Source organism: Maniola hyperantus, chromosome 19, assembly GCF_902806685.2.
Source record: "Maniola hyperantus chromosome 19, iAphHyp1.2, whole genome shotgun sequence".
Lineage (NCBI taxonomy): Eukaryota > Metazoa > Arthropoda > Insecta > Lepidoptera > Nymphalidae > Maniola > Maniola hyperantus.
Window position 1 is genome coordinate 11,396,727 of NC_048554.1, and position 15,240 is coordinate 11,411,966.

General features: G+C 40.6%; 1 protein-coding gene across 1 annotated transcript; it reads right to left on the reverse strand.

Annotated features, from left to right (window-relative positions):
* Positions 1–103: 103 nt before the first annotated feature.
* Positions 104–14,741, reverse strand: LOC117991150 (cyclin-dependent kinase-like 4). The gene is made up of 15 exons (XM_069505127.1): positions 14,717–14,741; positions 13,923–14,037; positions 13,413–13,553; positions 12,601–12,795; positions 12,034–12,203; positions 11,348–11,469; positions 10,432–10,615; positions 5,597–5,669; positions 4,875–4,946; positions 4,702–4,768; positions 4,044–4,120; positions 3,120–3,475; positions 2,273–2,382; positions 1,038–1,120; positions 104–354 (listed from the first exon to the last, which is right to left on the reverse strand). Exons 2-15 carry the CDS (start codon positions 13,995–13,997, stop codon positions 310–312), a joined length of 1,770 nt encoding a protein of 589 aa, XP_069361228.1. The 5' UTR covers positions 13,998–14,037; positions 14,717–14,741; the 3' UTR covers positions 104–309.
* Positions 14,742–15,240: the final 499 nt, after the last annotated feature.

The following is a 15,240-nucleotide window of genomic DNA, read 5'->3' on the forward strand; positions in this document are numbered from 1 at the left end:
CTAATCCCATACAAAAACAGAGAGAGCGCTATACTAACTTCATTCGACGGATAAGCTAGTATAGCGCTCTCTCTGTTAGATACCCATTGAGATGATAGAGCCAATCAGAGAGCGGCATATTAACTTCATTCCGCGGATATCGTATACACTATACAGCCGGTTTTATTTTAGAATTTTTATTCCTTGAAGATCGCTGTTTTAAATTAAATTCCTCCAAACCAGAAGGTGGAGTTTTTTGAGACGTTTTATGAAAATACCGACAATTTTTTTTTTTCAATTTTGGCTTCTCCACAAGCCATGGCCGTACAGTCACATGTAGGGCAGGTTTGTTGGTGTTCTAGAGCTCGGTGTTATCTGCAAAAAAATGTACCATAGATAGACTCAACTGAAACAAGTGTAAATTAAAAAAAATTAATCAAGTGCGAGTTGGACTCGCATACGAAGGGTTCCGTGACCTATGACGCGGCATTGATCCCGGGTGGCCTACTTACGCAACGTTCGTTGACCTCTAGCGTCAGTCAGGTGTTTTATTTGCATCGTGAACTTTAACAAAATATAGGATTTTTTTATTTTTTCGCGTTTTTTTAAGGTACCTATCATACCAGTAATCATCAGCACTATCACCTGTCTTTGTTTTTGCTAGCGTTCTGGTTACCCTGTATGTGAGTAATTAATATTAAAGGAGAAAAGTAGAAAACACTTCCTGATATAATATTATTATTATCAATTAGATTATGCCCACCACTTTTTCCGCGTGGACTACACTTTCAAACCCCTATTTCACCCCCTTAGGGATTGAATTTTCAAAAATCTTTCCTTAGCGGATGCCATAATAGCTATCTGCATGCCAAATTTAGGCCTGATCCGTCCAGTAGTTGAGCTGTGTGTTGATAGATCAGTCAGTCAGTCCGTCACCTTTTCCTTTTATAGATATAGATCTAGATTTATCAACGTACCACTCAAACCGACGCGAATCGCGCGACAGGTGTTGAACGTTGGCCTCACAGTTTGATAAGTTCAAGAACTGGTAAACTTACATTGCTATCCCAGCCGTCGTACGATTTGCTCCCCGCGTTGGACATCTGGGGTTTTTTCGCTTTCTTCATTGGACTGTTGCTGGCTGAAACAGAATAAGGGTTGAATGAATACATATATATCTACTTTAAAAGTGCTTAGTCTGAAAACTTGTACCTACAGTTGGTTGGCCGATTGTCCAATTCGAAAAAGGCCGACAGTCAGCAAAAAGAATGCTTAAGAGCGGTTACGCACTGCGTCCGATCTGAGTCCGTGAAAATACGTTACTTTTTGTTTTGTATGGTAGCTTATGAGTTATGACATATGTCGTTGATAATAGCTGGTATTCTCACGGATGACGGTCGACGGATAGAACTCGAATGACGGAAGTGCAGTGCGTAATCGCCGTAAGTAGGTACTCACTTTCAGGGTTTTGTGGCGCTTCGATAGTTTTCACCTTCTACTAGGTGGTGGGCGCGTAATCGCCGTAAGTAGGTACTCACTTTCAGGGTTTTGTGGCGCTTCGATAGTTTTCACCTTCTACTAGGTGGTGGGCGCGTAATCGCCGTAAGTAGGTACTCACTTTCAGGGTTTTGTGGCGCTTCGATAGTTTTCACCTTCTACTAGGTGGTGGGCGCGTAATCGCCGTAAGTAGGAACTCACTTTCAGGGTTTTGTGGCGCTTCGATAGTTTTCACCTTCTACTAGGTGGTGGGCGCGTAATCGCCGTAAGTAGGAACTCACTTTCAGGGTTTTGTGGCGCTTCGATAGTTTTCACCTTCTACTAGGTGGTGGGCGCGTAATCGCCGTAAGTAGGAACTCACTTTCAGGGTTTTGTGGCGCTTCGATAGTTTTCACCTTCTACTAGGTGGTGCCCACGACTTCATTTTTAAAATCCTAAATCCATGTGACTTGTCATGGGGACTGTTCATTTTCGAGGACAAAAATAGCCGTATGAATGAATAAATGAATGCACCCTGGGATCAGTGGCGTGCAGATCATAGAGGCATAAATGCACTGCTTACCCCAGTTGTAATAGCTCAATGCAAATTTTACATTATGACCTGCCAGTAAACAGGATCCCCTAACTAATGCCTACCCTGGCTTCAAACCCTGTGCACGCCACTGCCTGGGATGCAAGCTCTTTTTTTACACAGACAGACACTTTCGCATTTATGGTATCAGACTAAGGTATATATTATGGATTTTAACAATAAAGAAATTTTAGAAAATTTAATAACATTATGGTAGGTATTTACCTCCAGGCACGTAAGGCAAAGAGAAGTCAGGTGGTGTTTTCTTGGTGGCTTTTTTGGCAGCCGCTCGACCACGCAGGAGTTCTTCATCCATTACCAGTTTACTGTTCACCCTGTACAACACTAACTTATGTTAGTATCTGATAAATCAATCAATGCTATTGAAAATATTATGCGCCAAAGAAACATTGCTATAAATTAATATACCTAGTTAAAGGGTTTTGGTTTGTGGACAATCACACAGAAGCTTGCCATAAAAACAGCAGGCCAAGATTTTTGTAAAAAACTTTTTTTTTTGCACAGTAGTAACCTTGTTTTTTCTTAATAAAGATGATAACGCTTGCTGTCCATCATGAATCACCATGGGAACCTATGTACCTAGCTTTCCAAATACCCAATCCAATCCTGAAAATTCTTTCACTGATGATAGTTACAATAATCCCTAGTGCTATAGGCTATAAATAAGATGAACGAAGTTGCGGGAAAAGCTAGTTTTTTAAAACAAAAATAGCGAGCAAACGAGGAGGCGGATCACCTGATATTTAGTGATTACTGTCGCCTATGAACATTTCAAATCAAATCAAATCATAAATTTTATTGCCTTTAAGTTGCTGAGTGCTGCCATAAATTATATAAGGAACACAGAAAAATATTAATAATACAGATAAAGAATAATTTGCAGCACCAGAAGAACTATCAATGCGTGCCAGCCTTTCAGCCTTTCGATAAATTGTTGACCCGCCCCTTGAATAACCCCAAGTTGTAATCTAGTAAGAACACCACCGAAGGGAATTGGTTCCACAGTTTGCATATGCGTGGAAAAAATCTGGAACTACGTAAACTAACTTACTTCTTTATATACGGCGTTCGTGGATAAGTATTCACAGGCACTGGAAATGTATTGAAGGTTTGTTCGATGGCGCGCGCGAAAGAACGAGGCAACGACGGCTTTACTCCAACGCTCGCCACCGGTCCTCCAAAACTCGTTACGGGTGCACCCAGACTCGTTACTGGTGCACCCATACTCGTTACTGGTACACCCAGACTCGTTACTGGTGCACCCATACTCGTTACTGGTGCACCCAGACTCGTTACTGGTGCACCCAGACTCATTACTGGTGCAGGTACGGCCGAGGGTGCACTAGCTGTGATAGAACTGCACATTTCGTTTGGGGCTATTGTACTTGATCCGATAGTTATAGGGACCTGTCAAGAGAAATATTTTTTTTCAGTTGGTTGGTGTGTTTAAAATGGTTAACCCACTGAGATTTTTGTCTCTATCATTTGTATGGGATTACGTAACAAAGAGAGAGCGTTATATCTACTAACTTCTTTCCGTGGATAGAGTATAACTTAAGTCTGAACTAACTATTAAGTTTTATTACATAGGTAGGTACTACTGAAGAAAAAAATACCAATAGAACTAAAGCATCATAAGTACCTATGTAAAGTCTGTTCGCTGACTTAGTGTCGCTACACCCGCAGGCACACTTAATATTTTGCTTTTATTATGTTAAATTTCACTGCGTTTGATAAATAGATTTTGTAAGAATAAAATAGAATACTATATTATTCTTATGGTTATTGTAATAAAATAAGAATATAAATAATAAACACAAGTTGGGTAGCGACACTGTCAGCGAACTGACTTTAGATAGAAGCCGCTTCCAATAGCAACTTATCTCTGTATTTTGATGTATTTTGATTCTGTATTTTGCTTCTGTATTTGATATTATGTAATGAATTTTGTAAATAATAATCAATTAGAACTTGCCACATCGCCTTGCTGCGTTGTAGTTGGTTGCAAAGATTTCTTTTCCCCAGAAGTCGTTTCCATTTGTGTTTCAGCACCTAGCAATATATAAGTAGGTAATTATTGTAATTTTCTAGATTTCAATTTTGCCTTAGGAGTTAAGGTCGATGCACACCCGCAGAAGTGAAGAAGAGCCGAGTCTTTTCAATACTTAACAACTTCGTCCGCCGTCAACAAGTTCGCTTTACAGCTTTTTATTCATCATCATCATGATCAACCCATCGCCGGCTCACTACAGCAGAGCACGGGTCTCCTCTCAGAGTAAGAAGGGTTTTGCCCATAGTCTACCACGCTGGCCATGTGCGGATTGGTAGACTTCACACACCTTTGAGAACATTATGGTGAACTCTCTGGCATGCAGGTTTCCTCACGATGTTTTCTTCACCGTTAAAGCAAGTGACATTTAATTAATTAAAACGCACATACCTCCGAAAAGTTAGAGGTGCGTGCCCGGGATCGAACCCTCGGCGTCCGATTAAAAGGCGGTCGTCCTAACCCCTAGGCTATCACAGTTTTTTATTGGTATAACGAAAACAATACTGCGCCTCGGCTCCATTCCACTCTGCCAATGTGGGTTTGCCCTTAGTCAATACTCAACAGTAAAGAAGAGTCAACTTACCAGGAGTGTAGTTATAGTCAATCAAAGATTCTCCCGCCGTGCTACTTGTACGAGATCTACTGTTCTCCTGTGAAACAAAAAAAAGTAATTAATATTTCGAACCATGAAATCATTATAGCGCGCAACTAAGGTAGTCACAAAAAACTACAAATATATAGATAATTTTAAATTACCGAAACAATATTCAACGTCCATTGCTGCCGTGGTTTGCCGGCGATTCTAGGCGCTCCTTGAGGTGGTGGTGACTATAGTACATAAAAATATAGATTATTCGAAAATCCAAAACCTATCTCGTGAAAAGATTATATCAGATTTGAGATTCCTTTGGGTGATTGCGATAAAACAAAAAATAACGTTGGCCATCTTTGATTTGAGAATTTATATTTTCATAAAATAAACAGTGCGGTCAGCTAGTGCTTTATAAAATTTTAACATTAATTAACAGGCACTAAAATATCTAAAACTAAAACAGCAAAAAGATGACGATTTGAGAATGGACGTCCATTCTCAACTCGTCATCTTCTCAAATCAAAGATGGCCAAGACTTTTTAAATTTATTACTGGTATCGGGATCTTAGAGTGCTGATTACAAAAACTATACTCATTTTAAAACCCAAGATGACGAACCTGAAAGATTTTTCTTTATTAATAAATTTCAACCTATACTTACTAATATTATAAAGAGGTAAAGTTTGTAAGTTCATTTGTAGGAACTAGATACTAAAACGAATTTAAAAATCTTTTACCAGTAGAAAGCTACATTATTCCTGAGTGACATAGGCTACATTTTATTTTCAAAACAAATAGAGATCCCTGTGAAAATTTTAATAACCTACCCGTGCGAAGTCGGGGCAGGTTAAACGTACTAAATATTACTCAATGACTTTTTACGTACTTCTATTTCCTTGCCTAATTTCTTTCGGAGTTCAGCATTAAAATTCTCGGTAAAGGCATCTGTGATGAAGTATCTGAAAAAAAAACTGTGAGGTAGGTATTTATAAGTTAGCCTAACTACTAGCCTAATAACTAGCTAACTAAGTTAGCCTGAGAGTTCTCCATAATGGTGTGTCACAAGTCAATCAATTCGTACTTGGCCAGTCTGGTTGACTGTGGCCAAATCCTTCACGTTCTGAGAGGAAACTAGTGCTCAGTAGTGAGCCGGCGATGGGTTCATGAGAAAGTCTCTATTATTATGAATTTTACAGGGAAAATCGTATTATTCAGAAGTTATAACTTACTAGGTGATGTCCGTGACTTCGTACGCGTGGATTTTGGTTTTTAAAAATCCCGTGGGAACTCTTTGATTTTCCGGTCTCTCCATGTCACTCTCCAGCCCCCCAATTGTGTAAGAATAACCATTTCATGGCTATCGCAATCGTCAAGAATTCTGCCCTTTGATTGGCTGTGAAAAAATGTAAACAGCGAATCAACCAATCAAAGGGCAGAATTTCTTGACGATTGCGATAGCCATGAAATGGTTATTCTTACACAATTGGGGGGCCGGTCTTTATCTACACCCATGCAAAAAATCACGTCAATCCGTTGCACCGTTGCGACGTGATTGAAGGACAAACCAACAAACTAACACACTTTTGCATTTATAATATGGGTAGTGATAAATTATAGCACTTACAGATTTGTTTGAATAAATCAAAAAAGTCCCGAAACACGTGGGTGGGTTTGAGCCGCAAACCCGTACATAAACCACAAAAATTTATTGGAAACAATTATGAACCATTTAAATTATAAATATTTACTGTAGAGGAATCACCTTTATCTCAAACGCAGGGAGTTCCCTCTAGACTTAACCGTTATCAAAGCTCAACAAACAAGTTTATTATTACACCTATTTTAGTGCCACTACATATTACATGACTCATATTCCCATAACTTTAATGTCCATAATTGTGCAAAACAATTTTCGCAACCGCAAAATTCAGTTTGTTGCTTTTGTTTAGTATATAAAGTGTATGTTTCGGGATAATATGCATCAAATCATCTCAAGACTTGCAAGAGCTTGTAGTTAAATAACATTAAATTAATAGCAATTAATTACAAATAAACTAATAATAATGAATTTCGCAAAGATTTTCTTGTTCGCGTTCGCTTGCATCGTGGCGTTGACAACAGTTTCAGGAGCTCCAAGCCCTAAATGGAAGTTGTTCAAGAGAATTGTAAGTATTTTCACCTTTTTTCTAATTTTGTATCAATGTGTTCTATGTATTACTTCTTGCTAAGTAATTCTTTAAAGATTGTTCAATATTCTTTTCTTTCTTTTCTTTACACCAATATAATTCATTAGTTTAAAGTATATTATTAATATAGGTATTGGGGGGGGATCAACAAAGTTTTTCAGAGCCTACGCAGACGAGAGATTGCTGTCAAAAGTAACTCATCTTTTTCTATAGCATTTCGCCGTAGGTACTATTACTTAGTACTATTCATCTTGTGCGTTATGCAATGCAGTTCTTATTCACCCATTTTTGTCCTACGGGGACAATAGTTCCTCGTCTGCGCAGGCCAGGCCATTTTTCAAATTTGGTATTTTAGAAACTGGTTTTTTAATGGAGCAAGTGATGATTCATTCCAATGAATGTGCCTTTACAATCTAAATAAAATTTTAACAATATTTCTCGTTATTTACAGGAAAAGGTCGGCAGAAACATTCGCGATGGACTCATCAAAGCTGGACCAGCGATACAAGTTGTTGGTGATGCCGCCACTATCTACAAAGGCTAAACTAATCTTCACTTCTCTCCTACATACGTCCGAAAATACACGACCGAAATATCGTCCGGTAATATCGCCGGTAATACCGATATTAACATCTCGGAAATCGAAATACTTACCTACACTTCAATATTTTGTAAAAAATTTGTGACGCCATGTGATCGTAAAAACAGGTCAAACACATAACCCACCTTTGGACTTCGCCACAGTCGGGTAAACAATAAATAAGACAAGATATCGCATGTAGTCACTACCCATATTATAAATGCGAAAGTGTGTTTTTGTATGTGTTTGTTTGTTGGTTTATTGGTTTGTCCTTTAATCTCACTGCAACGGAGCAATGGATTGGCCTGATTTTTTACAAGGACACCTATAGTTTGAAGACCTATAGGCTACTTTTTATTCCGTAAAATAAAGAGGATCCAACGGGATTTTTGAAAATCTAAATCCACGCGGACGAATTCGTGGAAGTCAGCTAGTATCTAATAAATGCCTACCAAACAAATACCAAACGTATAAAGGAGAGATTCTATTCTTAATAATTAAGTCTGTACAAAGAACTTTTAAAATTTACATTTATTAAGTCGAAATCTACTGCCAAAATGAAATAAGATCTAATTTTAAGAATACTCATATTGTATTAATAAGTCGAATATGTACATAGTATTATATAAACAATTATTTATTACTAAAATAAAGTTTAAATTATTTAATAATAACTATTTTATTCATTAAAATTTTCTCAAAACCCTATCTGTGCTACAATTTAGTGTACTGTGATCAAGACAGATGGACTGCATTAATTATGGCCTGCAAAATTGTAAGTCGTATTCTGCCACCCGATGGGCAGTCGCTGTATCAGTCCCGCAAATTGCTAATGCGCGTGGCGGCCTTTTTAGTGAGGTCAGCACTAGACTGAAGTTTCCAGCTGATGGTATATTTTTATTTCGGCTGACGTCAAAATGACGTCATTTCGATGTTAATGAGACATGGTTCCAGCGCAATAGCAATTATACAAACTAATAATTAATAGGACTTATACAGTTCATTCTGTGTGTCTGCATCAATTTTGCAGTTCCCAATCAATGAAATCAATTCAAATAAAATTCAGTCCAATGGGGTCCTGTCTAGCCCACAGACGTTTATCCAGGTCTAGCCCCATAGAGAGAACGAACCTACTTATGAATATAATTACTACGTATTGTTACTCCGAAGTCCGATTTACCATCAGTCGTTTTACGACGCACCAGCATGAAGCATCACCGCAAAGTGGTTTGAATTTACCGTGACGCATGCGTCTCGAGCTCTCCTGAATTCGCATCATTACCTATGGCAGCCATTGCGTCTGGCGTCTCCATTGGATCTTGAGTTAATGACTTATGCTGCAGTAAGTAGATGTCTAACATCTAGCTATAGCTGTGATAGCCTAGTGGTTAGGACGTTCGACTTCTAATCGGAGGTTGGGGGTTCAATACCGGGCACGCACCTCTAACTTTTCGGAGTTATGTGCGTTTTAATTAATTAAATATCACTTGCGGTGAAGGAAAACATCGTGAGGAAACCTGCATTTTTTTTTTTTTTTTTTTTAATAGATATAGCGAGCAAGCGAGCAGGCGGGTCACCTGATGTTAAGTGATTACCGCCGCCCATGAACATTTGCAGCACCAGAGGAGCCGCCGATGCGTTGCCGGCCTTTTAGGAATTTGTTGGTCCGCCCCTTGAATAACCCCATGTTATAATCTAGTGGGAACACCGCCGATGGGAGTTGGTTCCACAGTTTGCACGTGCGTGGAAAGAAGGATCTGGCGCAGCGGACGGTCGAAGTGCACCAGACACTCAGATGGTGAGGGTGAAATTCCTTACGGTGGCGCGCGGTGCGGTTGTAGAAAAAAGAGGGTGGAATGAGGTCAAAAAGCTCTTCAGAGCACTCCCCATTATACAGGCGATAGAACACGCATAGAGAGCTAACGTCTCTGCGGTGCTCCAGGCTTTCCAACGAGCCGGTTAGTTTGGGATCGTCCACAAGTCGAACAGCTCGCCTTTGGATCCGATCAAATGGAAGGAGTTGGTACTGGGGTGCTCCAGCCCAAAGGTGGGAGCAGTACTCCATGTGAGGGCGGACTTGCGCCTTATAGAGTAGGAGCCTATGCTCGGGCGCGAAGTACCGCTTTGCTCTGTTGAGCACCCCAAGCTTTTTGGAGGCTAATTTGGCCTTGCTTTCCAAATGATCGCGGAATTGAACCTCGCTCGAAATGTGGACTCCAAGGATCCCAATGCTGTTGGAAGGTGTGAGGGGAGTGCTCTGAAAGAGAAGAGGCAGTGTAAAAGGGGACTTCTTGGCGGAAAACGCGCAAACCTGTGTTTTAGTTGGGTTAAATTGCACTAGGTTTTGTGCGCCCCATTCTGACACTTTACCTAGGCAGGTTTCTATGTCAGACACAAGTTTGGCTCTACACTCCTCCAGCACTGCGCGAGAAAGCAGTGTATGTCCTTTGTACAGGGCATCACCCGTACTGTCATCCGCATAGCAATGGATGTTGTTGTGATGCAACATGTCATTGATATGCAGGATGAACAGTGTGGGCGATAGCACCGAGCCCTGAGGGACGCCAGCATTGATGGGTTTGAGTTCCGAGCAAAAACCGTCGACAGCGACCTTGATGCTGCGACCGTCAAGGAAACTGGCGACCCAATTACACAGCTGCACTGGTAGTCCGTAAGATGGTAGTTTCGATAGAAGTGCCCCATGCCAAACCCTATCATGCACCCTGCATGCCTGAGAGTTCCCCATAATGTTCTCAAAGGTGTGTGAAGTCCATTCCGCACATGGCCAGCGTGGTAGACTATGGCCAAACCCCTTCTCACTCTGAGATGAGACCCGTTCTTTGTAGTGAGCCGGCGATGGGTAATCATGATGATGAAGTAGATATCTGTGTGTTTAGAGAGCTAGCATAGGGCAGCCGGTGTTCTGCATGTTTGTGCTGCGGTTGGTTCACCTACTTGTGCCGCAGCAGAGTCGATGCAGAGGGCCGTGCTCGCGGCTCGGTGCGCAAGCACGCGGCGAGCAAGTCTCGTGCATGCGCCGCGCCGGGCAAAGCACCGCGAGGGCCACTGCTGCCCGCTGCCAGGGCAGCGCCACCCGCCAGCCGCGACACCACTTGCTGGTGACGAGGTGCCAGTTTCCCTGCGAATGACATCATAAGTATCTTTTGAAAATCTTGAACCCCCTTCCCACCCTATGTCAATAACGTGCTAACAACATATTGCACTTTAAAGAAAGTCAAGGAACCAAACTCATAAGACTACAGAAATATCATACTTACTAGAAAATCCTCGCAATCCAAGCCCAAATCAATTCTTGGTATGGACCAAGAGTTAAAAGTAAGATGGTATTGCAGTTATGGCAACTCAAACCCCAAAACTGTAGGACAGTACAGTAAAAGCGTGATTTTTTTATATAGCGAGAAAACGAGCAGGCGGGTCAGGTGATGTTAAGTGATTACCGCCATTTGCAGCACCAGAGAAACCGCCAATGCATTGCCGGCTTTTCAGGAATTCGTTGACCCAGCTTTTGGAAAACTCCATGTTGAAATCTAGTGGGAACATCGCATAAAGGAGTTGGTTCCACAGTTTGTATATGCGTGAGAAAAAAAAACTGGTACAATGGGTGGTCGAAGTGCACCAGGCACCCAGGTAGGGAAGGTGAAATTACAGGTGCAGAGAGGAAAGCTGCAAGATAAGGCTAAGAAATATATTATCATTAAATGACAAGATCTGAGTAAGGGCTCCATTGGACGAATGTTGCATGCTTGTAGTCCGTCTAATAGGATTATTTGTGGATTAAGGATCCACGATTAACCCCCATAAAATTGTTGTAGAGTTAAGACAAATTCTAAAATATTAACAAAATACTGACCTACAGTCTTGATAATAAGCGCAAGTTGATCGATGTCAGAATCACCAGGAAACAGCGGGTCTCCTGTCAGCATCTCTGCAAATAGACAGCCTATCGCCCAGATGTCCACCTCTGGACCATACCTGTCAAAACCATACCAAACAAAATTTGGTTTGATTCTTTGATGCGCGAAAAGGCACCTTCAAATTCTTCTTCAAGACATCTTTAAAATGAAGGGGGCTTAAGTTTTATTCGATTGGTACTTACCTATAAGGATTTTATGCGGTAATGACAAAAAGAGGGACTAAATAATTAACAAGCTCTTAAAATCTAGGATATGTTTCAGTAGTCTACCGTGAGACTCCTCAAATCATGAACTGTCCATGAAACTTATCCAAGACAGGGGCGGCAGGTTAGAAAAACAACTTGCCCTTGTCTTATAGCTAGACTATTTTCAGAGAAACTTTGAGAATTAAAGTTTTTATAAAAGAGGTTTTTAAATAGAAAAGCTTTTCGCATGATGACTTCGTTTTGAAAAAGGCATGCGATGATGATGATAAAATACTTTTTCGAAAAAGAAAATCTTATTCTTCCTGGCTCGCAGCTATACTATTTCGGCTTTCCTGAGTTTTAATCAATGTGGCGATAAAATTAGCTTTACTTTATGAAATTCTTTGTCGAAAATTTTCTGAAGATTGTGTACAAACCTATGCTCGGCTACCAGTAACTCCGGAGCTCTGTACCACCTTGTGGCCACATACTCCGTGTATGGTTCTCCGGGTGCGGCCAGAGCTCTTGCGAAGCCGAGGTCACATAACTTGACAATTCCATTGTTAGAGACTAACACGTTTTCTGGTTTCACGTCACGATGAATGATCTGAAATGAGAAATTCAAAACGAATTTTAATTTTTGGCACATTGGTCTCATTTCATACCATAAGACACTAAAACGGCATCAGTGACCTAAGGTGCAGAACATAAACTAGAGAAAACTAAAAATACTCCTACAGAGTGGATTGGATCCGTAGCCTTACTCCACTCCCTAGGTATGCGTTGTCCTGAACCTGGAAATGATCTTTTCCTCCCCACAATACTAGGATCCAAGCAAAAAACAAACTTCCATGTACTTTAAGCTCACAAAAACTATGCAATAACGTCTTGAGATCCAAATAATTACCGAATTCTCAACAAATACTAGGATCCAAGCAAAAAACAAACTTCTATGTAAGCTCATAATCTATGCAACAACAATGTTTTGAGAGTGAAATATTTACCGAATTCTGATGGCAATACTCAATGCCCTTCAACAGCTGGTAGAGGTGTTTCTTCGCGGTATCTTCGCCTAAACCACCGGGAGATGACTCCAGTTCATCAAGCAGCGTATGATCCAAGTACTCGAACACTAAGTAGAACCGACGCTTTCGACGGAACACCTCTATCATGTTCACTAGATGGTCATGGCGTAGTTTCTGGAAACAAATGATAAAATGTTACATCTAGGGTGTTCAAGGTGGAACGACTGGTACTAGCAAATAACATAATTTTCTAGCTCTGCTGGTCAGTATACCAACACGAGTCCATTGTCAAGATAGGGGCTTCTTTAGAGGACGATTCAAAAGACATGTGTCATATTCAACCTTTATGCAATGCATTAAGGTCGTGTAAAACACATGTCATCTGAATCGTCGTCGCCCCTATCTTAACTATAAATTCCGGTGTTAATCCCCTCCCCGTCTCATCCCTTCGATCCCGCAGGTTTGCTGTCTCAACGTCTCTATCAACCAACTGTATGAAGCCCCTCTTTAGGCTGTGATAACATTATGACCTCGGTCCTAACCTTCAGTATCAAACTCTCTGATCCTGAAGACGATGCAGCCATCAAGAAGATGGCGGCATCGTCTTCTGTCTCCAATAACTTCTTGATGGCAACAAAATGTAATACCCAAAAAAGAACTCTGACACAAATCGGAGGATTTCCGATGATTTTAATTAAAAAAAAAAAAAAAAAAAACTTCTTGATGGCGACCAGCTGCTTAGTGTCTCGACATCTGCATTTCATATAGACTCAACTTATCTGTGTACAAACCTTCAGCATCCTAATCTCTCTGAGCGCCATCTTCTTGACGGCGGCATCGTCTTCTGTCTCCAGGAACTTCTTGATGGCGACCAGCTGTCCCGTATCGCGGCGCCTGCATTTCAGCACCACGCCGTACGAACCCTCGCCTACCTGGAAAAGGTAAACCTATTACTTATATGCAATTGCTGGCAATAGCAAATAATTTCATACCTTTTGTTAATTTCAGAGCAAAGAAGCTTGCATCTTTTAATTTTTGGAAAAAATGGTCATCTGTATCTCAAATAGTAAGGTGGTTGGTGGCTGTACCAGTCTAAATCCAGGATAAAACCAGAATCTGTAGTACTTAAATCGTCGACGACTGAGGAGATCGGTAGTCTGCAGACTGCAGACTATCCGGGTTCCCAACACGATGCGATGTCAAGTTTACCAAAGTATTATTGCAGGCTCATGAGTCATGACCACGGATTAGAGAAAGTAACTCATCTGTGGTCATGATCAAGTAAAAAAAAATGAACTCACAACAGCCAACTGCTCGTATTTATTCATGGCTTGACTCCTAGGGGTGGAGGGGGTGAGAGAGCGTCGGTCCATCATCGTGCCTGCGGTGGTGAGGCATCTTCAACACCTGATGACTCTGTGGAAAGCATGCACTTTATTCTTCAAGAACTTCCTAATCTAGCGCTACACAGGCAGCAGTGATAGCCTAGTGGTTAAGACATCGGCCTCCTAGCCGGGACTCGTGATATCGGGGGTACGATTCCGGGCACGCGCCTGTAACTTTTCGGAGTTATGTGCGTTTTAAGCCATTAGGCCCTTTTCTCTTGCTTTAACGATGAAAGAAAGCTATTGTGAGGAAACCTGCATGCCTGAGAGTTCTCCATAATGTTCTCAAAGTTGTGTGAAGCCTGCCAATCCGTACTGGGCCAGCGTGGCGGACTAGGGCCTACCGTCTCATTCTGAGAGGAGAGCGGTGCTCTCATGCATCTCGTGCACAATGACGATGATGCCAGGTACCTACGTAAGATAGAAGCAATGGTGTGTAACGAAGATTCTATAAAATATACCATCAGTACACAATGGCCTAGTGCATTTGGTAAGTGTTAGCCAATCTGTAAACGCTGACTGCGAATTGCGCCAAGATCCTTTGATGTTAGTATGAAACCCCGCGCAAGCCAGCGGATGACCGCACGCGGCAAATGTCAGTTGTATTGTTTTGCACGTTCGCCGATTGCGTTAGGCCAATGTGTACTAGGCGTTTAAGTTATGAACTTAATAGATAGTAAGCATAGTAAGGTTGTTAATTTATTAATAACCTTCGAATTATTGAAATATGTTGCAAAATAATTGGTTCAAACAACTAACTTCACAAATACCTACATTTAATCAAATAGTTACGCTCTATAAGAAATTTACATGAATAATAAGTATAAAATTACGAAAACCCCAAAAATATTGAAACACCACCTTTGAAAATTATCTGAACTTTAGACAAGTTACTTCAAAAACGCTTCAAAATGGATTTTTAGAATTTGCTGTCAACGTGTAGACAAAAGTTTGGATTGAAATATCAAAAAAATCGAATCTCGCACCAACTACTTATTTCGGTTTTTTTTTATGAGAAGGAAGTAGTTACTTACATTGATTTTGAAAAATTAACTTTTAAATTCAAATTTTTACATTTTATTGTATAAAAAACTGATAGTTTTCAGACAAAGGCCGTTCTACAAATAACATTAATTCCTAGTTTGGTTGTCACCATAGATTTTGTCGGTGTGAATATTTAATTTTTGACCAATGGTATAATTAACAGGCGTCAAGAAGTACATGTACCATTTTG

Bases quoted from the DNA above. Each gene is read 5' to 3' on its own strand.
- LOC117991150 (XM_069505127.1), bottom strand. From the start codon at position 13,997: ATGATGGACCGACGCTCTCTCACCCCCTCCACCCCTAGGAGTCAAGCC. The intron at 10,616-11,347 runs GTCAGTATTTTG...TGTCATTCGCAG, and splicing joins GCTTATTATCAAGACTGTAG to GGAAACTGGCACCTCGTCAC. The intron at 4,769-4,874 runs GTAATTTAAAAT...TTTGTTTCACAG, and splicing joins GGACGTTGAATATTGTTTCG to GAGAACAGTAGATCTCGTAC.